The sequence below is a fragment of the Nesoenas mayeri genome (genome assembly GCF_963082525.1).
Source record: "Nesoenas mayeri genome assembly, chromosome: 15".
NCBI classification, from domain to species: Eukaryota; Metazoa; Chordata; class Aves; order Columbiformes; family Columbidae; genus Nesoenas; species Nesoenas mayeri.
In genome coordinates this window covers 4,219,448-4,244,457 of record NC_137559.1, presented here as the reverse complement: position 1 = coordinate 4,244,457, position 25,010 = coordinate 4,219,448, and the positions used below count along the sequence as shown (strand labels likewise).

Here is a 25,010-nt window from a genome sequence, read left to right as displayed (position 1 = left end):
AAGTAATTTAAAGTGTATTGTTGTCTATTCCTTTGTGTTGTATCCTTGTTGGTCATTACAGATTTGTTCTCTCGAGACAGAAGATGCAGGCATAGTCACATAAATTTGCATTCATATACACAAACATATATATATATATATATATATATAAAAATATGCCAGTCATTAGTCAGTTAACCAGTATAGGGGTTTTCTGACTGGTATTTCCTCTCAGTGACTCTTCCCTTTGCCGCACAATTTTGTTGTTCAAGACGACAAGATAACAATCTCGTAGCTGTAACTACCCTAGAATATAAACACATATAGAATACATATGTAGCAGCCTGACGTCCAATAGAGGACAAACTGGCTGCATCTCAGTCCAGAAGGCACAAATATGTCATTTGCTAAGGACATCATTAAGAAATTGCTCTTTGAATTTACACATTCAATAGGTAGCTGGGCGGCCTTCCTATCCTACAGCATCACCAACAAGTGTCGAGTTGCTGTAGTTGATGGATTTGGTGCCCCGAACACCACAGTTTAGAAGGGTCTGAAGGAGTTTTTAGAAGCCGTCATGAAAGGTTTAGAAACACGTTTCCATTTTGTCTTGCTTTGAAAAGCAGAGCTTTGTGCTACAGCATTTGAAGCTGCATTTCTTGCTCCAGGACCCAGCAGCACCGCCACCATCCTCCTCTCCTCTGACTCAACTCCCTCAAAGTGGGGAACAAGCAGAAAATGGAATGGGATCTGCAGTAGGAACTAAGTAAAAGCAGCTACACCATCAGAAAAGCTCTAGTTAATACGATGGTAGCTGCTATTTTTAAAATCGGAAATGAGGTTAAGAATGGTTTGAAGTCCTATCAGGCCTGACTTAGGCTGTCACACTGAAACACGATGCCGTGGATTCAGTAAGAGACATTACTAGAAAGAAGCTGCCTGTTTTCAAACACAGACCTTCCCACTTTAAGATAACATACCCCCTAGAGGCCACTGGAAATGGAAGATGACAAGCTTTTATAACTGATACTTCAAAAACTACTCCATTAAAAGGTAAAGGCTACTTCCTTTCCAAAGGAAAAAATAAAGGAGAAAAAACTTTGTTTTGGAGTAATTGTATCAAGGAAAGGGCATATGAAATCAAGCCTGCTGTAATTATTCAATCATTGGAACATATCCAAGCGAGAGGAAAACAATTTGCACGATAAAACTGGCATTCTTAACTGTGATTCATGTCTAAAATGGCAGGATAATCAGCAAAGGGACGCTTGTTAGTGAAGTGCGTCGCCAGCCCACGCCTCTTACCTGTCATTGTACACTGGTAGTGAGAAACCACTGTTGGAGTGAAGGCTAAAAAAGAAAAAATTAGGGAAAGCAAACTGAATAAAACAAATGTGTGTACATATTATTTGTGTGTAAATATTTCTACATAGATACTGTGTGTGTAGCATGAAAGCACAGGTGTGTAAGTAAGCTGGCACGTTCTATTTAAAAAGAAAAAATTATCACACACAAGGGTGACATTTCATGTGAGGGGAACAGATTTATTGCCTGTATCACCTAAATTAGCCTAAAGGAACAGACTGTTACATTTTATACCTAATACACATCTGACTCTAACATTACGCACGCTTTGCAGGATTAATGTTAGCTATTTTTATATTTTCTTGCAATTAAAAATACTTTTGCTACAAGTAGGCGTGGTGCACATGTTAAACTAACAGTCTAACTCCTGGAAAGGAAGAGCAAGACGTGTCTCTCCCAAGGTCTGCGCTAATATCTCTCAAAAGCTCTTTCTTCTCCTTACTGTTTTTTTGCCATTGACAAATGGGAGGGACAGGTATGATTAAAAACAGAAACAAGAAATTCAGGCAGGAAAACCAAACCTTGTAATTTCCAAGCTTTTCGTTGTTCTTCTTTGGCAATTTGTTCCATGTCTTTGTCGTATATGTAATCTTGACACATAAAGCAGTATATACCCCCATACAAAAGGTCTATGGCTGCAAAACAGAAGGGAAGATGGGGAGGAGGGGAAAAAAAGATGTGAGTTCATAAATTAGAAAACATTTTAAAGCAGGTTTCCAAGTCGGACACCCCTTCTTCTCAGCAGTCCATAAAAAGTAAAACCTGTACCTTGCAACCTGGAGGAAAAAACCAAGAAGATGAAAAACACAGGGAAATGTTTCCAGTTCCAGCGTGAGTTACGCAATTGCCTCTGGCACAGCAAGAAAAACGTGCAAGACAACAAAGCATTAGCTGCCTTCAAGTTGTTTGTAACTCACAATACACCTTTCAAAGACATAAGTAACCAAAAGACATCATTGCAGTGACTAACTGGAATACACGCACAACTAGTCCTGTAAGATTTGATACGTATGCTTGATTTCTGTAATTTCTATTCAAAGCCATTTAAGTCATTAGAAAGCATCTATTCAAATGGAGGCTCAAACACAAGACAGCACCAAAGGCTCAAAGATACTGGTCCAGGGGAAGGGTTTGTCTGGAGCAGTTTCTTCTGCAGGTTACACGTCTCACAGTTCTCACGTGCCCTTTTAGAACACACATACGAACACTGACCAATGTTAAAAATATTGTTCTTACACGCTAAACAAAAGAAAGCCAAGAAATGAAATAAATCAGCTGACTAGGAGATGACATTTTGCTTCAACATACACCAAGGAAGAAGTAAGTGCAAACTAATTGCAACAAAATGCTGTACATAGATATGGAAAAAAGTCACAACCAAGGGAAAGCAAAGCACCGAGTTACTCTGAATCCATAAGCCGGAGCACAAGCCGCGCAGCCGCAATTCTGTTAGTCTCATCAGGTAAAAAAAGAAGGCGAAGCCTTTGTGCTCCCGTTCATGGGCTGGTGCGAAGCACTTTTGTAAGGCTGGTAAGCTTGGTAAGGTTTCTGTCTAACCACATCTCATCCATCCTTCATAGCCTCTCCCAACCTGCCACCTCTCTCCTTTATTCCTCTGCACCCTTTTTTTCCCTCCTCCTTTTCCAAAATCACTTTTTCAATGTTTATGTCAAATTGTTTGTTGCTTCTATTATGTATTAAAGAGAACAATTAAAGGTTCCATAATGTCTATTTACTGTCATCCTGCTTATGTACTTTCTTATTTTATTTGTTTGGTCTATTCGGACCACAGTTTGCAGAAGAGGATGAGGACCGCATGCATTACCTCGTGTAATATCCAAATACCAGAATTCTCACCCTAGTACCCAGAGGACTTAATAAAACTCCTTTAGCAGAATATCCTCAAAGGGGGATAAGAATCTTCACTGTGGTGGAGATCAGTAACAAAACACCATGCAATTTAGGGGGCAGGGGAGGAAAAATAAAAAGGAAAAATAATAACAATTAAGCTACAGACTATTAGAGTTGTATCATATTTACTCCATTGCACTACCAGTTATGCACAGCTATCAACCAAGAATGGTTGCAAATCCAAAGTATTGGTCTCAAAACACAAAATCAAATATTGTTCTCCTTATATACATATATTTTAAAGATCCCACAAGCAGCCCCTGTTACTCCCAATAATAGAATGGGCCTGGCAGAATATTAAATAAACAGGACCCCTAGTGAGCTCTAATATAATTATTTCAATCTCCCATCAGAATGGGCTGGCATATGTTGTGCTCAGAGGATTCCTTTTCTCAGCTTTCTGGATTGACCCGCATGAGTGATGAAGTCTAAATTTCAAGACCAAAACCAACGAGAGCCCACCTTACACAAAGCGCTTGTTCAGCACAGGACGAATTGCTGGTGTAACGGATCAGACAAGTTTCACAGAAACATTGGTGGAGTGAAAGCTGTAGCCGTCTAGTGCCTGATTAAGGACTCTTGAGAAAACGTCCTCTCTCCAGCACACTCCTGGAACAATACAGTTGTATGTATGCCAACGCTTTTAATGGCATTAAAAAGACTGCAGTAGGTTTTGGACAAATTATCTCAAGCACCAGTGACAAGGCGGCCGCACAGGCCTGATGGCAGCACAAAAGAAGGCCAGGAATTTCTCGTGAAAGCCAAAACACGGCTGCTCAGTTTCAGGATCCTAGTAGGAGTCTGCTAGTAAAGATCACAGGTTAACTGTTGTTGTAAATGACTATAATTTTAATTTTTCCCTTGAAATATACTTGAACTTTCTTACTCTGGTCATTTTGAGGTGAAAAAGAATGTTTTCTTTAGGGCAAAGTGCAAAAATATCACTCAAGTCACTCTGGTGAGCCATCGTGCCCGCCCCATTTTTCTTTGCTATTGTACCTTCTATGCTGAGAATAGGCTGCTATTAAAGTCAGATTTCCTCGTACCCCTTCATATACAAAATTCTAAAGAGCTGCAAGAGAAGAGAGACAGTTAAAAGATCTCATTTTTAAAATAAAGCTATTGGCCTGGAAAAACAATGAGGCATCACAGGAGACCACGCAGGAATGAGAACAACTTTAACTACTGGTGCAAGTGACATTAAGTTTCAAGAGATAACAGCTCAGGGGTGAAAGTTTAAACTTAGGCAGCAAAAGGTCTTCAAACTCTCCATCTGGGAGCCAAGTGAAGTGTTTTGTTTAACGCTGAGTGTTTTTACTTTGCCAAATATATCCACTGATATCCTTGTGAAAATGTTGAGAGACAAGAGATGATGGGAACATTAATAATAAGTAAAAGAGCAGGGAAGTGATCCACATCCAGAGTGCGTGTACACACATCTCATCCAGTTAACTAACTTGTATGTTCAGTTTTTAAATACCCAGCTAAACAGAACTAACGTGACTGTTGAAAATGGGATAGTTCACCATAATATGACAGCCTTCCATCAGATGTCACCTATTTGTGAATCATATTTTGGTATCATTTTCCTTGAACATCGGTTGCATTCAAGTAGAACAAAACATGCAGCAACTCTGAATTCAGGTAATTTTTACATGTATTGAAATTAATTCCACTGTGAATTTCTGTGACTCAATGTTATCAACCTGAAATCAACCCACATTCATATTCTATGCAAGTCACCTACATTTTGTTCAGCTTCTGTAACAAAGGAGATTAAACTGGTAATTCTTTTAGACAGTATTCTAAGTCAACATCTAGGCTAATTCACACTCCCTAATTTCTTGTATTAAGTGTTAATCATTAAACTAGTTTCAGGTAATAGTCTCAAGCCCACAAGAAGTGATTTTTCTGAACTTCAGCCAGCTCTCCCCTTGTTATTCTACCCGATACGAGCACAAATCACTTATCTGATCCTAGTCTTCCCGGCATTTGGAAAGTGCAGCACGGATCACAATTCCTGAACTGATAAGATATTAAAGTTTACTGATATGAATAAGAAAATCTTACTAATCAGTCTCTATCAAGGTGATCACAGCCTTATCAACTCTACAAGTCATAAAACAAGTATACTTAGTTTTTATTTATTTATACATAAATAAAAATAAAAGGCTAGTCCTGCTAACTGGTGAGCCAAAGCGGCTTCCACTGCAACCATTGAGAACTGCAGGTACCCACTTGCAGGGCAGGGGGTAGCAGGTGGAACTCTAAACTTCCTTTTATTGCCAAAAACGCAGCATCACATACCCAGTCTTTTAATACACACTAAAAACAGTGGCCATAGTTAAGCGTTATCCTTCCCTCCTCCCACATTCAATATTTCAGAGAAATGGTATTTTCCTCTGCTAATGCTTGAGATAAAACCACCCTATTCTTCAAGTACTACTTTTTCTTCTTTTAAACCAGCACCAAGAGTCTGTGGGCTGTGCTCTGAAGTCTTCGAGATGCCTACAGGCTGCATATGATTCTAGAATGTTAATGTTTAAAGGGATTTTGGATTGCCCACAATCCAAACATGGTAAGTACCCAACACTATCCTGCAAGCCACTTCAATACACCTAGGAGCCACAGGGCCAGTCTCTATGCTGTGCACTTGCCTCTGTCATGGTTTAGAGCATCATCCTGCATCAGCCTGCGAGTTCAAGCCAGGAAAGATAAAATGAAGGAAAAAAGTCTGAGTATCGCTATGGAATCTAGATACCAAAAATGTTTTTAACCGTTAATTTAAGTCTGTCACCTAAAAGCTTTTCACACCTGTCTAAAATTTTTACGTGGCATTAATGATTCCCAAACCTGCCGCAGTGAGATTAACAGAGAGTGTGCAATGCAGAGATTAAAAAAAAAAGGCAGCTCATATGGCTGGATCTTACCTCACCTACCTGTCACCCACATCCACAACTCGAGGAATATATTAAAGTAAGTACAGTATTATTAATATACACTGAACAGACAAGCAGAGGCAAGAGCACAGGTATCACTGTAAGGTCAGAGTGTGAGTGTCTAATTTATATTGCTCGGGGAAGCAGAAATAATAAGGGATGTATTTTAAGAACGCTCTGGACTATGATCCTGAAGGCTCCTGAAACGTACAGCAGTGAGCTGTAAAAACATCGCTTCCAGTGCTCAGACAGCTGTTACAGCCGAAATCTATGATATCTCTCAGAACTGTGATTAAGTGTGCGGTTCCTGCTGGTCTCCATGGAGACTGATGTTGGCTCAGCAAAAAGTCACCAAGTGTTTTAAAATAATTCCCGTTCGTTTTGAAATTTCAAAGCACTTAACTCATTTCTGCCTATCAGATGTTATTTCCCCAACGAGAACTGCAGCAGTAAAAGCAACCGAAAGCACTAGCAAAACTACAAAAATATTTTTACAGCTCATCTCTCATGCAGCTGGAAATTAAACACCAAAATATACATTAAAAAAAGAGAAAAGGAATCTCCAAAACTAGAAATCAAGCAGTCAGATGTACAATCTTCACATTACATGTATTTGTACATCAACTACGTTACTTTTAACTGCAAAGAATACTTTTTGGGATGATACAATACTGTATTCTGTATTTTTGGCTTGTATAATTAACTCTTGCCCTTTTCATCTAAAGGTTATTCCTTTTGGGAAGAACCTTATCGGACATGCTCTTAATTGTCTAGTACCATGATAGTAACTCCAACAGTGTTAAAGCAAGAGAGTATCCTCAAAGCACCTCCCTCCTCTGTTCAGTTTCATTTTTCCTTTAAGGAAAGAGAAGATATTTGACTACAGGAGAAACCAGCAAATTCCACCTTGCGCAAAAATTGACTTGAAAAATTTAAGTTTCCCAGTATGTAGACAAAACAGCAGCTCACAACATGTGCAATTATAAAACTCTTAAAAGGTTTTCCATAAGCTTAATGGTAAAAATAGTACAGTGCTTACACAGTATCCACAAACAGGCAAATACTTTCTACAGTCTCAGTTTAGCGCTGTATTTTTTTAACCTTAAACCTGGCCATAAACTTATATTGGCACAAAAGGGTTTTTTAGACATATACACACTTTACCAAAAATCCTTAGATAGTGTTTACTTAGAGTAATTTTTACTTCTGCATTGGTAAAGATTCCTAAATAATTTCACCTAGTGAATTGACTTCAAAAGCTGTTCCAGATGACACCTTGTAAAATACTGGCCTGGAATTGACAGGGATAACACAGCAAGTTAAAAAGCACCGGTGAGTACATCAGGAGGGCAGCTTACCTAAATTGTGTCGCTTTGTCTTTGCGTGCTCGTGAATGTGTTTCTTTGTAAAACAGCCAAAGAAGACACAGTAGAGGCAAGAGTGGAGTCTGTTCAGGTGGGCACCACACATATGACAAATGCACGACTTTGCCTGAAATACAGAAACAGACACATCATGTGAGTGACAGAAACATATCTCCAAGTGCAGATAAACGCAGGTGGATGTAACTGTGAACACTCCCTTTTACTCAGTGCCCACAACTCGGTGTTGCAGACCATCAAGGAAACTGGAGTTGTGCCCTCATGTGACAAAAGACACTAATTAGATGTATTAATGGAGAAAACGCTTCCGTTTGTCCAATACGCTTCCAAGTCTTGATAGAGAACAGGTGTCACCTAAGAGCAGATGACAGTTCAACCCATTTACAACTCTCAACCTGTAGTTTAATGAACATTTCAAGCCAGGGTAAGCAGGCACTGCTGCCAGAACATACAATCCCACTGCTCCATCGCTTCACCCACGCATTCCTATTCCAACACCAACCAGGTACGAGCAGAACCACCTACAGACACATCACAACTCAAACTGGGACACTGATGTGTTTGAAGCGAATCTGCCATTGCCCATCAGATTAACCTGTAGCAGTTTCTCCATCCAGCTCACTATGAGCCGCACAAACTCATTGTTGGTGCAAAACCTTTGGGCATTATGGCACAGGCTTCACCTCACAGCTGCACAGATGCTGATACCAGGTCCCGACGCATCAGTTCTTGCTCAGTTCTTCAGAATCACCCCCCAAACATGGTCCCTACCTTGAAGCAATGGGCTTTGCTGCTCAACAGCCCCTTTGCTGAGCTGGTTCAGCTTGCCAGCCCAGAAGCTGAAGCTACACTAAAACTAATCATCCCTGGAAGGCTTTAAAAGGCATAAAGATGAGGTTCTTTGGGACATAGTTTAATGCTAGAGTTAGGTTATGGTTGGACTCTATGATTTTGATGGTCTCTTCCAACCAGAATGATTCTGTTATTCTAATCTTTCATCAGGTTAGTAAGTTTGGAGGAGCGATGGGAGATGGAGGAGGCTCAGATGCACATCAGAGCTCAGGGAAAGCACAAGATGCTCAGCAGGGAGGCACGAACTCTGTTTTTTCACAGCACTGAGCTCCTGAATCGACTCAAAAGCTGCAACGTAACTTGAACATTGAAATTGCGTTGCTCTGCTAGGATGATTCTGCCAGATTCATTCATTTCTCTGTACAAGCCCACAAAATAACGGTGCAACCTCAAATCTGCACCAGTCAAAGAGTTACAGAAGTCACTTTTGCCACTCTGCGATGGGATTTGAACCGTGTGTGGAAAGTGACATGCTGACTGTTCCCCGGAGGTACATGATGAAGTTACCGTCATTCATTGAGAATTAATAAGAATCTAAGCCTGAGAGGATGGTCTGCATTCCTCTAAAAACGTATTTCAACAAGCAGGTCTGGAGAAAAAAAAGGCAATTAGGAGGTCAAGTAGAGATTCTGACTCTCAGTCATATCTGCAGCACTCCTGAAGCCAAAGACACTCCAAATTTTCTCTCAGCATTAAACTCAGGAACTTCAACAAATCTTTTGAAATATTACTCTGTCTGGTAAGAGACTTAGGAGAATTTAAGGGGTAAGTCTTTTGCAAAACAACACCACCAAAACCAATTCAAGTCCAATAGCATCTAATGGGAAGATACACCAGGAGAAATTCCTCACCGTAAATTCACTTTTCATCTCAGACAAGAGCAACTGCATTCAGACATCTGTTGAAGAGTAACTGAACTTCTATGACAGCTCAGAGATCACTTACAGAGATACGTCTTATTTTACAGACTAATCTGAAAATACTATTCCTTTGCTTGGAAGCACCTTTTTTGCTTCATATTTAAAAAAAAATAAATGGAATTACTAAAATACTAAGCTATAATCTAACTTAGACAGTGTGTTTCATAAAAAACAACCTCCAGACTTGCGTAATATTTTTCCAGTCTGCCACAAGTTAAAATTTTTGCTGAAGAAATGATGCAGAATCCTGTTCTCTAGTCTGACATTTTTCTTCCAGAACACTTATGGCTGTTAAATAAATAATCAAAGAAGCCTGCAATATGCTGCACTATGTAATTTATTTTCAAGCTTCTACAAATTAAGCCTTAAATCCCAAATCTCACATGTTGTGTCTTCAAAGTTATCCTAAGTTCTGTTAGATGAAAATCCATTGGTTGAAACAAACTCCACACACCTACAGAAAGAAATATTTTAAAGTAGGACCAAAAAAACAATTCACCATCGCCAGTATAATTTCCATCTTTAGAAAAATGCTGCAGAGCTGTCAAACTGTTGCCTAACGGTCGCTCTTTGGCTGCAAACGCTAAATAGGAGCAGCCTATCTGTTAAGATTGCTGCTATGACAACAACTCCAGCAACTCGCTATTTTACTTCACCCGCTAAAAATAAGTCTTTTAGCATTAAATGTATTGTAAACAGATGATATAACGAGCGTGCAAAACCTGATGATATTGGGCTAAGAGGCAGAAAATTCATGCCCTAAGACTTTTTATTTCAATGAAAATTAAGAAGGAAAAAAAATTAGTGGTAAAAGAAAAGTTCAATCACTTATTTAAAGGAAGCTATTTATCTATATCCTCTACTTGTTCAGTGTAGCTCAAGATGGTTTTTCTAAAATTGTATGAAAACAAGGTTGAAAGACAGAGTGAAGAAATCAGTACCAAAACCCACAGTGACTATTCTTAACTAGATTAGCTGTCTCCTTTTCTTCTGCCTGTGCTTTTAAACAATTTGCTAAATTACAACAAAGCTGCCATCATCCCACCCCACCCCAAATAATCAAATAACTTGGTTTCATAATACTCCCAGCCCTGCTCACATCTCTCCAGGCTACAGTCTAAGACAAACCAGAATACTGCAAATGAGTGATCAAAATCAGGCAGATCCATAAAGTCACAAGCTTGCTTTAAAACATAGCTCAACGTCTTTAAAAGGCAAGTTAGGTCTTGCTTATGGTCCAAATGCTTTAGGGAAGTCAACAAGCATTTCAGCTGCAGAATCAACCTGTCACTTCTCCTCTTCTCTGGTAAGTCCTCCTAGATACACGAACACCTCCTCTTTATCTTAAGACATAAATGTAGAGTCTTCTCCTTCCTTCATACCCTCTCCCATTATTATCCTACTCCCTCCCTAATTTTACTTTGTTCCCTACCTGCTTCTCCTCTCACCCTCACATATTCTGCTCACCATCTTTAACCCTGTTCTCTCTCCCCACACACTCACTCTCTCATCTTGCGTCCCCAGCCCATCTTCAGTCCATATTGAACCCCTACCCCTTTCAGTTTTGCTTTGCTATTTTAAATAATCCGCACATCAGAAGAAGCCTTGATTGTTTTCCTTCTGGAAGATTATAATCTGTCTTTTAAATGATAAAAAACTAAAAAGAATAATCGTGCACAATACATAGCTACTAAGACAGCAGTAACTCATATCCAGACCTCCGGCAATGGTTCTGAACCTTCTTTAAAAGAGGTTTAAACCCCTCACAAGTGAGGATGTAAAAACTAGCACACTACACACAAAAGCGAATTGGCTGTAATCACCTGTGACACGGGTCAAGTAGTCCCATCTCTGAAAGGCAACCTGCTCCTGATATTGTTAACAGCCATGATACAAAGCGAATTAAAAAGAAAGCAGCAGGTATCAGTAGGTCAAATAAACTAGACTGCTGACACTTCAAGTCTTCCCAAATTGTCAGAACAGTTTATTATTAGTTTACCATCCTACCATCAAAACAGCGGTGGAGAAAATTAATGCGTCCAGCTGGTGTTGATGTGACCCAGCACTTTGTCTGACAGCTCCAAGTCCTGAAACCAAGACCACGCTGGGCATGCAACATCAGATCTTCGAAAAACCTGCAACCCTGTTTCAACTGCATATAATATTGGCTCCCCAAATCAGGTTCCAGGATAAGTTGGGCAATGACCTGTTGGAGAACAGTGTAAGGGAAAAGGACCTGGGGGTCCTGGGGACAGCAGGGTGACCATGAGCCAGCACTGGGCCCTTGTGGCCAGGAAGGCCAATGGTACCTGGGGTGGGTTAGAAGGGGGTGGTCAGTAGGTCAGAGAGGTTCTCCTGCCCCTCTGCTCTGCCCTGGGGAGACCACACCTGGAATATTGTGTCCAGTTGTGGCCCCTCAGTTCCAGCAGGACAGAGAACTGCTGCAGAGAGTCCAGCGCAGCCACCAAGATGCTGAAGGGAGTGGAGCATCTCCCGTGTGAGGAAAGGCTGAGGGAGCTGGGGCTCTGGAGCTGGACAAGAGGACACTGAGGGGTGACTCATTCATGGTTATAAATATACGAAGAGTGAGTGTCAGGAAGATGGAGCCAGGCTCTTCTCAGTCACAACCAATGATAGGACAAGGGGTAATTGGTGCAAACTGGAACACAAGAGGTTCCACTTAAATTTGAGAAGAAACTTGTTCCCGGTAAGGGTGGCAGAGCCTGGCCCAGGCTGCCCAGGGGGGTTGTGGAGTCTCCTTCTCTGCAGACATTCCAACCCGCCTGGACACCTTCCTGTGTAACCTCATCTGGGTGTTCCTGCTCCACGGGATGATTGCACTGGATGAGCTTTTGAGGTCCCTTCCAGTCCCCAATATTCTGTGAAACTGCAGAAAACCCAAGAGGCACACAAGAGACCGCGGCTACTGCAAACCATCCTTCTCTATTTCCAGCTATGTCACATGTAGCTTTAGAAGCTCAATTTTTATTTAATTGTAAATGAGAGGAAAACATCTTTTCGAAGAAGTTTTCCATTAGGGTACTTAATGAGTCTGGCCTCTTGTGCTCACACTAAATATATCCAAGCACTTTGAGAACAGAGCTGTTGTCAGAAGCTTCTAAGCCAAAGACCTCCCACCTTTCACAGTCTGCAAACCACATTCACCACAAAGGTTCAAGGAAAAAGATGAACCAGGTAACACTAACGAGACAGTGGGAGGCTCCGGAGGTTAAAAGATCATGAGGAAGCTGCTGCCACACTGTACGTGTTCACAAGAAACTCAAATAAGTAGATTCTTAAGGTAATTTTAAAGCAAATACAGTAGCTATGGATCCCCAAAAGTGCCTGATCATGCCTGAAGTCTTAGGAAAGCAAAAAATTGCCCAATACAAAACTACTTCAATTTCCCCACCTTTTAAAATAAGTTTTTATGTATAACAGACCTAACATTTAGATGCATCAGAAACAAGAGGAGAAAGTATTTAATTTTCTAATGAGTTATCATCATTGTTGAAAGTCTTTGGAAGGATACACTTTACCAGCCAGCCCAAAACCAAGTCTAATCCTTCAGCAAGAATTTTAATATCTCAGTCTACAAGGATTAAGGTGTTTGTTGTGCAGCTCTAAATATGTCTACCTACAGAATACAGGTGCCTGTGGGAAATTCTCCCTCCATGCATCTCTTCCCATGATCTGCTTTGTTCCGAAGAAGCGTTTGTACTCCAGTGGTACTTCAGCTCAGACAAACTGCTCCTCGCAAGCCAGGACTTCAGTGGACTTGCAAGAAGGTGAATTCTAGGCACATGGAGACATTGCCGAGTCCCGCTCCTGGCTGCTGAATTTTGAAGTAGGATTTCTGTGAGAAATTGAGAAATCTATTCCAAAGATAATCTTGGTACAACCACCCCAGCAGTAATTTAGCTGCAAGCCTTAACGTCAAGAGGCAAAATATAGCAATGATGTGAGATGCCTGGAAGCAGAGTATCTGTAATTCTCAATACTTTCCTCTTATTATTTTATGTTTCTATGTTTAAACTTGCTCTGACTTCAAACTAAATATTATGAGATAAATAAATACGCCCTTTCAAGCCCCATCCCCATTTCTCGGTAGGAGAGATGAGTACAAAGAAAGCAGAAACTGAGGGTCCACCTGCCCAAAGCCTCAGGAACCTGCGATAGCTCCCACAACAAAACTCTTTCCTGAATCCTTACATCTCTTACAGGCATATGAACAAAAGTGAAGAGACCACCTGAATGTCTGCAGTGTTCATCACTTTAACAGCAGAACAGGGAAGAAAAAACACCAAACCCTCAGACTTCGGACTGAAACATTTCAGATACAAAGTGCAAATGCCCCCCACTGGGCCACAGAACAAGACATTTAAGGGAAATGTAATCATTTCCTCACATATTCAGAGTACCTGGTCTTAATATGCACATTTTAGGTACAATCAAGCCATTTTTGCCTCTCTTGTTCACCTTGCTACATCCAGACCACAGCCTAGGCACAGACTTTTTATTCTTATCCATCCCTGTTGCAAACAATTCTTGTCCAAATGTAACACAGACGCAGCAGCGCATGTCGAGTGATGAACGGCGTGCTTCCCTTAGCCTATTTTTGACAGAAAAAAGGACAGATAATCACAAAAGGTCATATAACCGACCGCTGCTTCTTTCTTTGCTGAAGATGGGGACCCTCCAGCTCTTCCAACGCAACGTTTCTTCTGCCTTGTGGGAGGAGAAAGCCAACGTTAAGCCACAGCTGGCAAGATTTATTACTCCTAAGTACTCTTTGCACTTCAACAGCAACAAATTTAGGTCAAATCTGCCTCAAACGACATTTCTATCACTTCTTAGTCCACATTTTCTTCAAGATTCACTGTATTGCTTTCTTAAGGCCAGGGTTCCACAGACCCATCGTCCATTAGCAGAACGGCTGGGGTATTTCATAAATTTAAATACTTACAACTTCAAAGCCACATTCTTAGGTTTCAAGAAACAAAAAGAGGGAACTGAATATACAGCTCTCCATGGTATGGTATATAAATCACTCCTCCACATGCTGATGGGGTGATTCAGAGTTACTGAGTCAGCGCACATTTCTGACACATCAGCTTCAAAAAAATCAACTCAAGCATTGTTCACCCACTTCCTGCAACCAAGTCTTAATTACTATATTGTCTGAATAGAATTGCCAATTATTTTTTTTTAAATAATATTTAATATTTTTTAAAAATAATATTCCGAAGTATTTGCTGGTAAAGATGCTTTCCCAGTCTCAACTGGACGTTTGGTTAGGACCATCTGAGCATAAGTTTGAAGACAACAACACCACAATTTATAATTAAAGATGAAACAGCCTGTTATTTAACAACTTCACTGTTCTCAAACTGAGTGTAAATAAAATACACCGTTATGGGCATCTGAGCAGCTTGCTGTCCTTCTGTAGCTAGATTAACTCATGGCTAATTCCAACCAATCCTACTTCTGCCTACAAGCCGAAAACCGTGAAACAAGGAAACAAAGTACTGGACGTGCTACAAACAATGTTAAAAAGGAACTTCAAGAAACTGTTTTTTCTTCCAAACTGGTAACATTTTTCCATTGCACCTAATTCAAGGTGCTGCATCCCAGCAAGGCCACAAACTCCCTGTCTTCGATAAGGCAAAGTAAAATGTACATTAAACTCACCTGTTCGAACCTCAGAATCATTTTATCTTAATTTAAGCCTGATTTTGGAAAAAAAAAGGCTAGTTGCACAGTACCTACTGCCAGAGAAAGGATGATTAAATATTTTCTACAATCCAAATTCTTAAGGCAATTCCTCTATTCCAGATTTTTTTTTTTAATAACTTTTTCCCAATTTTTGTTCCACAGGTAAAAAGGTTGAAATGAAACTTGGGAGAAAAAAAGTTATACAGTTTAAAAAACAGCACAAACTCAGGAAGAAAATAGGAGGATGCTCTAATGATGTAATTTCTATTTTCCTATCCATAGTCACTGTAGTAAAAAAGCAGCATTTCAACAAGAACAAAGGCATTCTCCTGAATTCGAATCACTACGCTGAAATTGCTTATTCCCTTCTCCTTTGGTAGGTGCTCATCCCCATCACTAACACTTACAAATCTAAATGATTTCTCAAGTACTCTATAAAAGATGCAGTTAAGAGCCTATTGTGTTTTGAAACCATTTAAATAATGGATCTTGTTCAAATTAAATCGCATGTCCTTCTATCGTAAGATTCTTTTAGAAGTGGAAAGCGTATTTGCCTTGTGAAAACATGTAAGCTGCTTAAGGTTCAAATGCACCTCTTTCCCTGAATATATACGACGCGTGGATATGTTCTGTGTGTGGATTTTTATCTATTTCCCGCACTGCACCACTGCAGCAGCGATTCCACAGAACAAGGGCCCTGCCAATTCCGCAGGAGCGTGTTCTGAGATCCTGTACAAAAACCTATTACTTTACCTCACCATTCCCCCCACGTCAGCAAATCGTAGAAATGTTTTTAAGCGTCCTATTAGGTAATGTATTGATCTAATCTGCGAGCATGTGACTCGGGAAGCAATTTGAGGAGCAAGTTAAACAGACAAACCGGTGCGGAGTCTTATTAAACCCTGCCCGTGCTGCAGAGATTGTATTTTGTGCTGCATAAAACTAAGAAGTCCGATTCTTCATATGAAAACAGGTTATGCTCTTGGGAAGTTCGCCATCGTACTTTGATGGAAATACTCCAGATAGCATCCTTGCAGAAAGAAAAGAAGAAAGAAACTTCAGGGTACATAGGATCAAAGTCCTAACGAGTCCTACAGCCTCATTTAGAAAAGCATCAGATTTTTCAGCTATCTTTCCTTTAACTACTCTAACACGGCCATAAAAATATGTGAACTTAATTAGTCCACATCAAAGTCAAAGCGATTCTGCTAGCAGGGAATATGGAAGGGATGATGCCACAATGCGGATTCTCTGTGGCATGACTTATTTATGAGAAATACTCTCAGCAAAAAAGAAGACTAGTAGAAAATGAGCAGCAATAGAGTGACAGAGTGCATCTATCAGTGACTATTTGTTTCATTAAGAAAAACCCAAACAAACAAAAAGCAATGCCGCACTAAATGGGGTAGATCCAATTGTTGAGCCTAATCAAAAAACATTAGTCTGGTAGAACACATTTCTACTTTGAAAAACTTCCTATGAGTTACACACCACTCTGTCAAGACTATAAGGGTTCTTATACGTGACATTTTTACATTTCCTGTAGCAAAGCAAGCCAACTGGTAGTACAGAAATGAACAAATGAACCCCATTGCTTACTACTTTTCTGACAATTGTGGGTGTCAGTGATGATACATATAACAAACAAGGCAGACAAGCCAGACTCACTTCTTGCCATAATAAAATGTCCTCTTTGTCTAACAGGAGCTGAAGACAAGTTCTAGTCCCCTCACAGTGCCTGCAAGAAAAACTGTGACAAAACAATAAAACCAACTTCCCTTTTGGTTTTACAAGAGCTATACAGAATATTTGCCCATTCTCCTTCCAAAGACCAATTTGCCCAAAGCACCACAAACCATTCCCGAGAAGCACGTTCCCCACGTGCCAGAAAAACAAGTTGAGACAGAAAAGACCATTAACCCGTACACACTAAAGAGCCTTCACAGAAGTGCATCCTCTAAAACTACAGCGAGTCTTGCAGAGAAAATAAACCAGAACATTCACGGGGTCTCAAACAACAGTGCCTTCACCAGCACAAAGCAGAAAATGGAACTATAATGGACAAATAATTAATTTTGCTTGTCTAGTTCCACTTAGATACTAAGACATCGGCATCTACGACATATTTATGTCCATCTAGCTGCATATGTCCAGGAATACTCCAAGCCAACTAGCACACCCTAGAACACCCAGAGAATGAAAGCAAATTCTCAATACGCTCACACAGAATATGCTTTGATATCTAGGAAGCTGAAGCTTACTATTGCCTCGTACCTCAGTACAAAACAAATTAATAATTCATTTTACTAGAGCAAAACAAGAGGTCTTTCATTCACTGAGAAACTTGTAGGCAAATTCACAAACCTAAAGTCATGAAGGTAAGACAGAGGTGATCAGAACTGCAATTCACTCTTTAGATCCCCGATTTGGAAAGATATTCTGAACCCTACAGCCACACAAGCCAGCTTAGAAAAGCTGTGATCAAAGCAACGTGAACACAAAATACCTTTTGGAAAAGAAAAGGAGTCCCACAGAAGAATCATGATGTGTGTAGGAAGGTGGGTGATAGTTTCTTAGCAAAGAGCTTCTGTCTTTTTACACAGGATGTACAGCCAATTATTACGTTTTAACACTTCATGCTGCATTTGGAACATTAACTTGTTTTGCAAAATAAGTTCATTTGACGTGCCTCTCAAAGGAATGAAATGGGAGGAGAGGTGCAGTTAAATGGTTCCTGCCTCTCAAGATCAGGGCACATTAAATTCTAGCTGCTGTTTACAAGGAGTGTTTGGGGAAGGGGTGGTTTCCAAGCACAGAATTTGGAATCAAGAAGCAAAAACACCCTCTGACCTGATACCACCACCCCCAAGAAACAAAGAACAGCCCCCAAACCCAACACAACAGCCCATCCCAAGACATTCTCAATTTGGCACTTCACTAATAAAATTCAGTTCTTGGAGCTGAGTTTAGAGCGTCTTGTCCACATGTAAAGAAAACAAACAAACACCAACACCCCCAGCAAAAACCCAACCAACCACACATGTTGCTACAACAAATATTTGCCTTTTAGGTAGAAAACATGAAACTATGAAGTTTCAGCTGCCTGCTCCTTTTCTAAGATACTACCAAGCACTTTGTTAATCATCTCAAAGCCAAAATTCCTTTAAGACAGGAGTTTTAAATTTGTTCTATTTGAAGTATCTCTAACCTTGCCTAGCTGTGTTTAAACTGACTGTCTAGTATCATATACAATCTTTGCACTTGAAATCTCTATTCCTCCCATGCCCTAAAACTTCAAACACACACCAGCAGCAAACTGAAAAAAGCAAGGACATGGTTTCTTGATGGTTCGAGTGCTCCTGAGGAGCTGGGAGAGCAATCCTTGGATACATTCAATACTGCGAAGGTCACAGTATTCTGAATTTCCATGACTGACGTTAGGCCTGTTAAAGACACTACTTTTAAATGAGGTTTCAGTCATAATGCTGAAACCTTCCCCTCAGAAGCGCAGGACGACAATCTCGCAGGAGTTCTCATTTCTTTCCTCTTTTTCATTTCTTGACCACAGCCAAACCGATCTCCTCCTCATAGTCTGATTTTCTTTTTTCCAGCAATACCAAACCACAACAATATTTTGTTGGATTTTTTTAATGTACCGAACAATAGCATTAACTAAAAACCCACATACGTCCTTCTCACAGATGCCTTTAGGCCATTAAGAGATTACATTTCACGTATTAGTGTCATTTCTTTGTTCAGAAGTCCTGGAAAAATTTCTGAATTGAGATTTTTAAATTGAGTGTAGAGACCTTTATCCTGATATTAATAGTCTACTCGGTAAATTACTAAAAGGAGTAGTATTAGGCAAAAAAGTGGTTTTTAAACTGAGTCACATGTAAAAGTTTGCCCTTTTTTAATAGTCTAATTACAAATGTAACTATTTGTATCTTTTTGAGGTCTCATCATCAGTACCTTTGACTTCACCAAATTGACTTTGGTTCTGATCAGGTACAGTTTAATACAATGAGGTAAACCTGTAAGTGAATGGAGTTGACATCCAGGCCCTAAATCTGTCCCCTGACGTTTGTGTAAAGAAAAACAGTCTAGAGCCTCCCTGCAAAGCAATTCTTTGAAGAGCAAACATGGAGAACCATCAAATAGATTCAAGTCTTCATCCTGACCCAGCTCAGACCACTCGCCTGCAATGAATACGAGCACAGGAGAGCGTTTCTGTGCAGGTCAGATCCCGCTCACCCCAGCAGCAAAGGGAGAAGCTTCTACTCACAGCAGCTTTGAATTACAGGAATTCATTAGAAGAAAAATACCCGTCCTTACAACTAGTGAGAATAAACATCCAAACAGGGCCAAAGACAGGTAATTTTGTTGTTGTTGTTTCTTATTATGGTTGCTGTAGGTTCGGTTTTGTTTTTTTTTAAACTTGCAAGCAGCTGTTGCATCTTATTAAAAAATAAATAGAATACAAAATCTCCTCTGGCATCTAACAGCAGAGTGTGAAGTGGCCAGAGCTTTGTATATTCGACTGGTTTGAAAAACATTTCTATTCAGCACCAAAGCCCAAGAAGAGACGAGCCCATGTCTGTTGTCCATGCTCGTGACTGCACCAAGCGTGGCAACTGCAGCTGTAACCTGGGGCCAGGCAGGGGCTGTCTGGAGAGAGAAAAAGGAAGAAGGTCCCATATAAAAAGAACAGATCCCGAAGTGCCAGTGAGAAGAGCTGGGGAGGCGAGGGGAGCTGTGCCAGACCCCAAACTGCTGCTCTTACCCCAAGGCCAGAGGCAGCAGCACGGAACAGCATGACCTAAAAGCACCGAGGACGATGAGCCAGCCGCAGAGCTCGGGCTCTGCATCGCTGTGAGACCAAACCCAGACCACAAGAACAAACCTACTGCAGGTATCAGCCACGCTAAGTCTGGCTTTGTGTCCAGCTAAGGACGTACGATCCAACGGTCTCAAAGTCTGTGAGCAACGGCTGAAGATACAAAGCATTCCTTATCCCAGCAGTCAATGTTTTCCTATCCAGAAAACACCTCCCATCACTAGCAAGTACAAAAACTGACACAGAAGAACAACAACAACAAAAATTAAAGCTCCACAAACCAATCTTACAGCAAGAATTCCGGCTGTAGACTTGTAAATACTGATTCTGTGGCTATTTTGAAACAGAATTTCTGTTTCATGCTTCATCTTGTAACATTTATTCCGGTCATTCATAAGTTGCACAAAACTTGAAAGACACGTGGCTGAATATAAGAAAGTGCTCAGAACTTTTACCGACTTCAGAGGCGGCTGCAGGATCGCAGCAACCCCGACAATGACCCCCAGCAGCGTCCAGCCGAGTGCCGCATGTTGATGGGACGTGTGATCTATAGCGGAAGATATAAAGATTTGACAAGAAGAGATGTTGGGCTGAGCAGTCAGATCCTGTTTTCTTCAGTTATCTTCTGTATTTACGAGAAGAAGTGCTAACCCCTTAACTCAATACAAACATTCCCTTCACCAAAGGCTGATGACTTGACTCGAGCACCATTTACACACACCACCAGCATTATTTCCACATCTTCCTTTTTAGGAGGCTGCTTGATTACATACGGCTGCACGCTGAAAACAAGAATTAGCAGATTATAGTGTTTGGTTTCATTTATGGACATTGTGCTTGGTTTGTCATTGAACGCAAAAAAGATGTTAGTTTAATTTAAAGCATGGATATAAAAATTAGTTAAGACAAAACAAATACAGACTGCAGCTCGATGGCTGGGAAAGCTGCTTAGGCAAAGCACAGGCTTTGAGCTACAACACACCTCTGCGCTGCAGACAGAAACCCCAGCAGGACAGCAAAGCTTTCGCAATATGTGGAAAGAAGAAAAGCCAGCAGAAAAACTCCCAGGCTGTTAATTACAGTGAAGGCCTATTTCATAATAACAGATCTGTCTTCCTATTTTCTTTGCTGTTTAGAGGACAAAATAAGACAAAAACAAGGCATCTCTACTTTTGCCATTTTGCTAGCTGTGGTTTAAAGAGAAGCCTGTCTCTAGAAAAGCTTCACCAACCCTTTCTTGCTCCAAAGGAAGATGTTGGAAGGGCTGCAGAAGAACAGGTGAAAATACAATGGAGTACAGATAACAGCTAATATGAACATGAACAGCTAAAACATCCTCTCCTTCCTTCATACCAAGCATGAAAGTATACCCAGAGCCACAAGCATGACACAATCTGTCTGGGTAAACACTAGTTTCTTTCTGCATGAATTAGGTTTCAGAATATTCTAATATCCTTATTAAAATACGAGAGATGGAAAAGGAAGAAGACGTTTCAACCGAAGCGCTAGCCAATCCTGGCGAGATCGAAACCAACCCACCCTCATGCTACCAAACACAGCAAATACTCAGTTTCCTTTTATGTGCCTTCAGAAGAGAGTGAGAAGTAAAAACCCCAAACAAATAGACAACACAACACTTTTATGGTATAAGTCTCATCTCAGAAAGCGGAGAGTTCCAAGAACCGTGTCTGGTAGCCAGTTCCAAACTATTGTTAACAAACTTTGGAAAGGAACATGGTTTTTACTTAACTAATTGAAAAGCTGAAGATAACAACTTAAAATAAAGAAGTCTGAGCCTATTCAGAGCTCTGCAGAACAGGAGCCATCGAGACAGCAGCTTTCCACACAATGCTGTTGTTTCATTGAACAATGCATCTTCCTGACAATACTTCAGAACTCATAACATGCACATTGCTTCACATTCTCCCAATAGAAGACTTTTTAAATTAAAATACTGGAGCTCAAGTTCCAAGACAACAATGAAAAACATTTAAAGGTGCTGAAGAATGTCTTAAAACTATATCCGAAACAAAAAAAAATGCTTATAAATCTCAGCAAAACACCTGATTTTAAAAAGAAACGCAAATGGATTCACCTTTAGCAGTTTTAACTACTGCCATTACATGAGTCAGATCAGTGGAATATTTCAACACAATATTCTCACCTTTCTACTGGCCATTATGTCTGTGCTCTGTAAGCAAGAAAAAGCAACGTGCTCCATAATACATAACATTTTCCACTTCTTTTAGGAGAAGACATTTAGATTTCTATTCAAGATTTAATTTAGTCCACCGGCAGAGCGCTAGGAGAACAGTCCTTTGATGGAGAAGACAATTTCCCTGTCAAAGTTAATGAATTACTCCAGTTATACTTTGATTAATCACACAGAAATTAAGAACGCAGAGGAAAGGTTCTCTAAAAGAGGGGACATTTTTCTGAAAGTTTGCAGGCAATTTCAAGTGGTTTTCATCAGCACTGGGAATTCGTACTCAGACATTTCTTTCTCAGTAATTAAATAATTCTTGGATTTAAAGTGTCAAAAGACTTAATTAGAGCAGGATTTCCTGACATCCCGTTTCTGATAATCAAGTGGTAACTGATGAGGGAAGTGGGGGAACAGCACGAGATCTGCATTAGGACTCCCCAGTTCACCAAGCCCAGGTAAAACTTACGTACTAAGAAAAATGAAGAAAAGATTCATCAAATATATTCATATTCCACGTGACCCTTTGGACAAGCGTCTTTGCCCTGCAAATTCATCACTACAGTTTTGCTAGAGAAAAGTCAAATGATGACACAAAGAAGAGACAAGAGAAAAAAATCCACATAGTTGATGGGTCGGGAATGCAACGGAAAAAGGAGAAAAATAGAACTCCAGTGAATGTGACAACTTATGTATCAGCACTGCAGATTATCTCCTTTAGCGCTTGCTACAAGAAACATGAAGTATAACATATATATAAGTGCTGATCTGTGCAGTGTTCAACTACTCCAACGTTTAAACACACCAGCATTTAGTGCACCTAAATGTTCTGTCACCATCCAGGTAAAGATTCATCTCCAGTTTTACAGAGCTTGTCCTCTAAACTTTATTCCATGAAAACAAAGGCAGTAACACCCACCTTCAAACTCCCATGATAACAAGTAAGCAGGAATGGCTATTTCTATAATACATATCCCTTCAAAATCTGTACATCAGCTCAGTTTTTATGTTTCAAGAAAAAAATTTATGATTTTCATCTCTGTATCTTGCAAAACAGGAGTATTACAAGTAAGATCAAAACTGTTTCACCCACTTCATTCATGTCTCCCTTTTCCATCACTGGCTCTTGGGAAATGTTGCATTTTGAAAAGAGCCATCCCATACATACAAATCTTCCCTGTCAAATGAAAATGCAATTTATGTACCTATATACACAATGCATACATATGTATGCGTTAAAAAAGTGTAACCATTCTACTTAAATTAAATAAAAGGGAATCTGAGTCTCCATTTCCTGTAAAGGTAGTTTCAGAATGTACTTTATGTACTCTTAACATTGAGTACACATTGAGCTCCAGGAAGACACCGCAAATTTTCAATTCAAAACCAACGGTTTGTATGATGGGAAAATATATGGTGTTTGTAGAGGCCTTGCCCTATTTCTGTCTACTTATATCAATGCCATAGACCTTCGGTAGTTGGCAATCACACACGTGGACAGGGGCACAGCGGCTTCTGTGAGAGCAGAGAGACCCTCGGAAAGGGATAAATGCACAAAGAGAAACTCCAAGAGGTTCAGCAGTTCCAGAGAGCATTCTGGAGTGCGCACATCGCACAGATTAGGAGCACGTGGCAATTTAGTAATAACAACAGTGCCTGCAGAAGCAGCTTGAAAGAAGAGCAGAAGATATTACAGGGGATCGCCAGCGATTCGTTCAGACAAGAGAGTCAGAACTGCAGTTACTGTCACATTTGTCAAGCGTAAGATGTAACTTGAATTCTACCTGACACTAGCAAACAGTGGCCCACAGCACGACCATTAATAATTAAGATAAGTAGAGTTTCATTTACCGAAAGAGTGTCTTTACAGTATAGCAGCAGACTGCTTTCAGAAACAAATTACTCACATATAACTTACAGTTTATCTTATCGGAATTATTATTTGGGTGCATACACACTTTTGTGTAAAGCAGAACACAGAACAGACAACTTCAGTTATATAAATATAATAACTATGTGATTTGAAAAAATCTATTTGGAAAGCAAAAACCATAGAACTGAGGACTCTCAACTGAAAACAGGCAACTCAGGATTGGAGCATGAATTAGTGGAACAAATTGCTTTTAAACTCCTACAGCAAACGCGATGGAGCTATTTGCAGACAGCAATTGTGACAAAATCAAATCATCTTTTATCATCCAAACAGAGGTTGGGTGTCGCTGGCACCTGCAAAGCCAAACCGGGCCATAGGCAGTGACCTTGTAATTTGGTTTAACACAAACAGACTTTAATGTGGCTGCCACGGTTCAAAAAAACTACAAGAAAAGGAATTCTCCTCTTTGCCAGCTAAACTCCCATAGTCTAATGCTGAAGCAGAACCCACCGTTCCTCAGGACACAGCTCAACGACAGCAGAGCTCGCTCGGAGCTGGAATTAAATACCTGCTGGCATCTCCAAACGGGACAGAAAGCAACATCCACACAGACTTCCAAGAGCAGCTTCAGGTTTGACACAATGCACCAAAACCCATCAGAACAGAAGCCTCCAGCATTCATGTACTTGGAAAAAATTACTGCCGTGTCTATGGCAGCAAATCCTGACATCTTGATGATAATCCCAAAATATGGGGTGGAGTTAGTTACACCAACAGTGCAACTATTCCGTGTACCAACGTAAAACTGCCCACAGTAGGACATTTTATTGGAAGATTGAAATTGAAAACCAGAGACAAAGCCAGATCAGCAAACCTTATATATTCTGGACAGGAAAAAGAAAAAGGTGTTACTAAAAAAAAAAAAAGCAGCAGCTGTAAAGTCTCACAAAGTGCTGTGCAAACAAGTTGCTCTGTTGTTAATATTAATATTTGGTTTAGAATGTAAGGTGGTCATATGAAACAGAAGGGGGGTT

General features: G+C 40.2%; 1 protein-coding gene across 4 annotated transcripts in view; it reads right to left on the bottom strand.

Moving 5' to 3' along the window:
- Nucleotides 1–25,010, bottom strand: part of USP22 (ubiquitin specific peptidase 22) — a 118,557-nt gene that overhangs the window by 48,748 nt on the left and 44,799 nt on the right. For all 4 annotated transcript variants that reach the window (XM_080354104.1, XM_080354102.1, XM_080354105.1 and 1 more), the window contains exons 2-4: nt 7,553–7,685; nt 1,866–1,979; nt 1,285–1,329 (exon numbers count right to left, since the gene is read on the bottom strand). In XM_080354104.1, coding sequence (XP_080210230.1) covers nt 1,285–1,329; nt 1,866–1,979; nt 7,553–7,664 — 271 coding nt within the window. In that variant the 5' untranslated portion in view covers nt 7,665–7,685. The remainder of the gene's footprint in view (nt 1–1,284; nt 1,330–1,865; nt 1,980–7,552; nt 7,686–25,010) is intronic.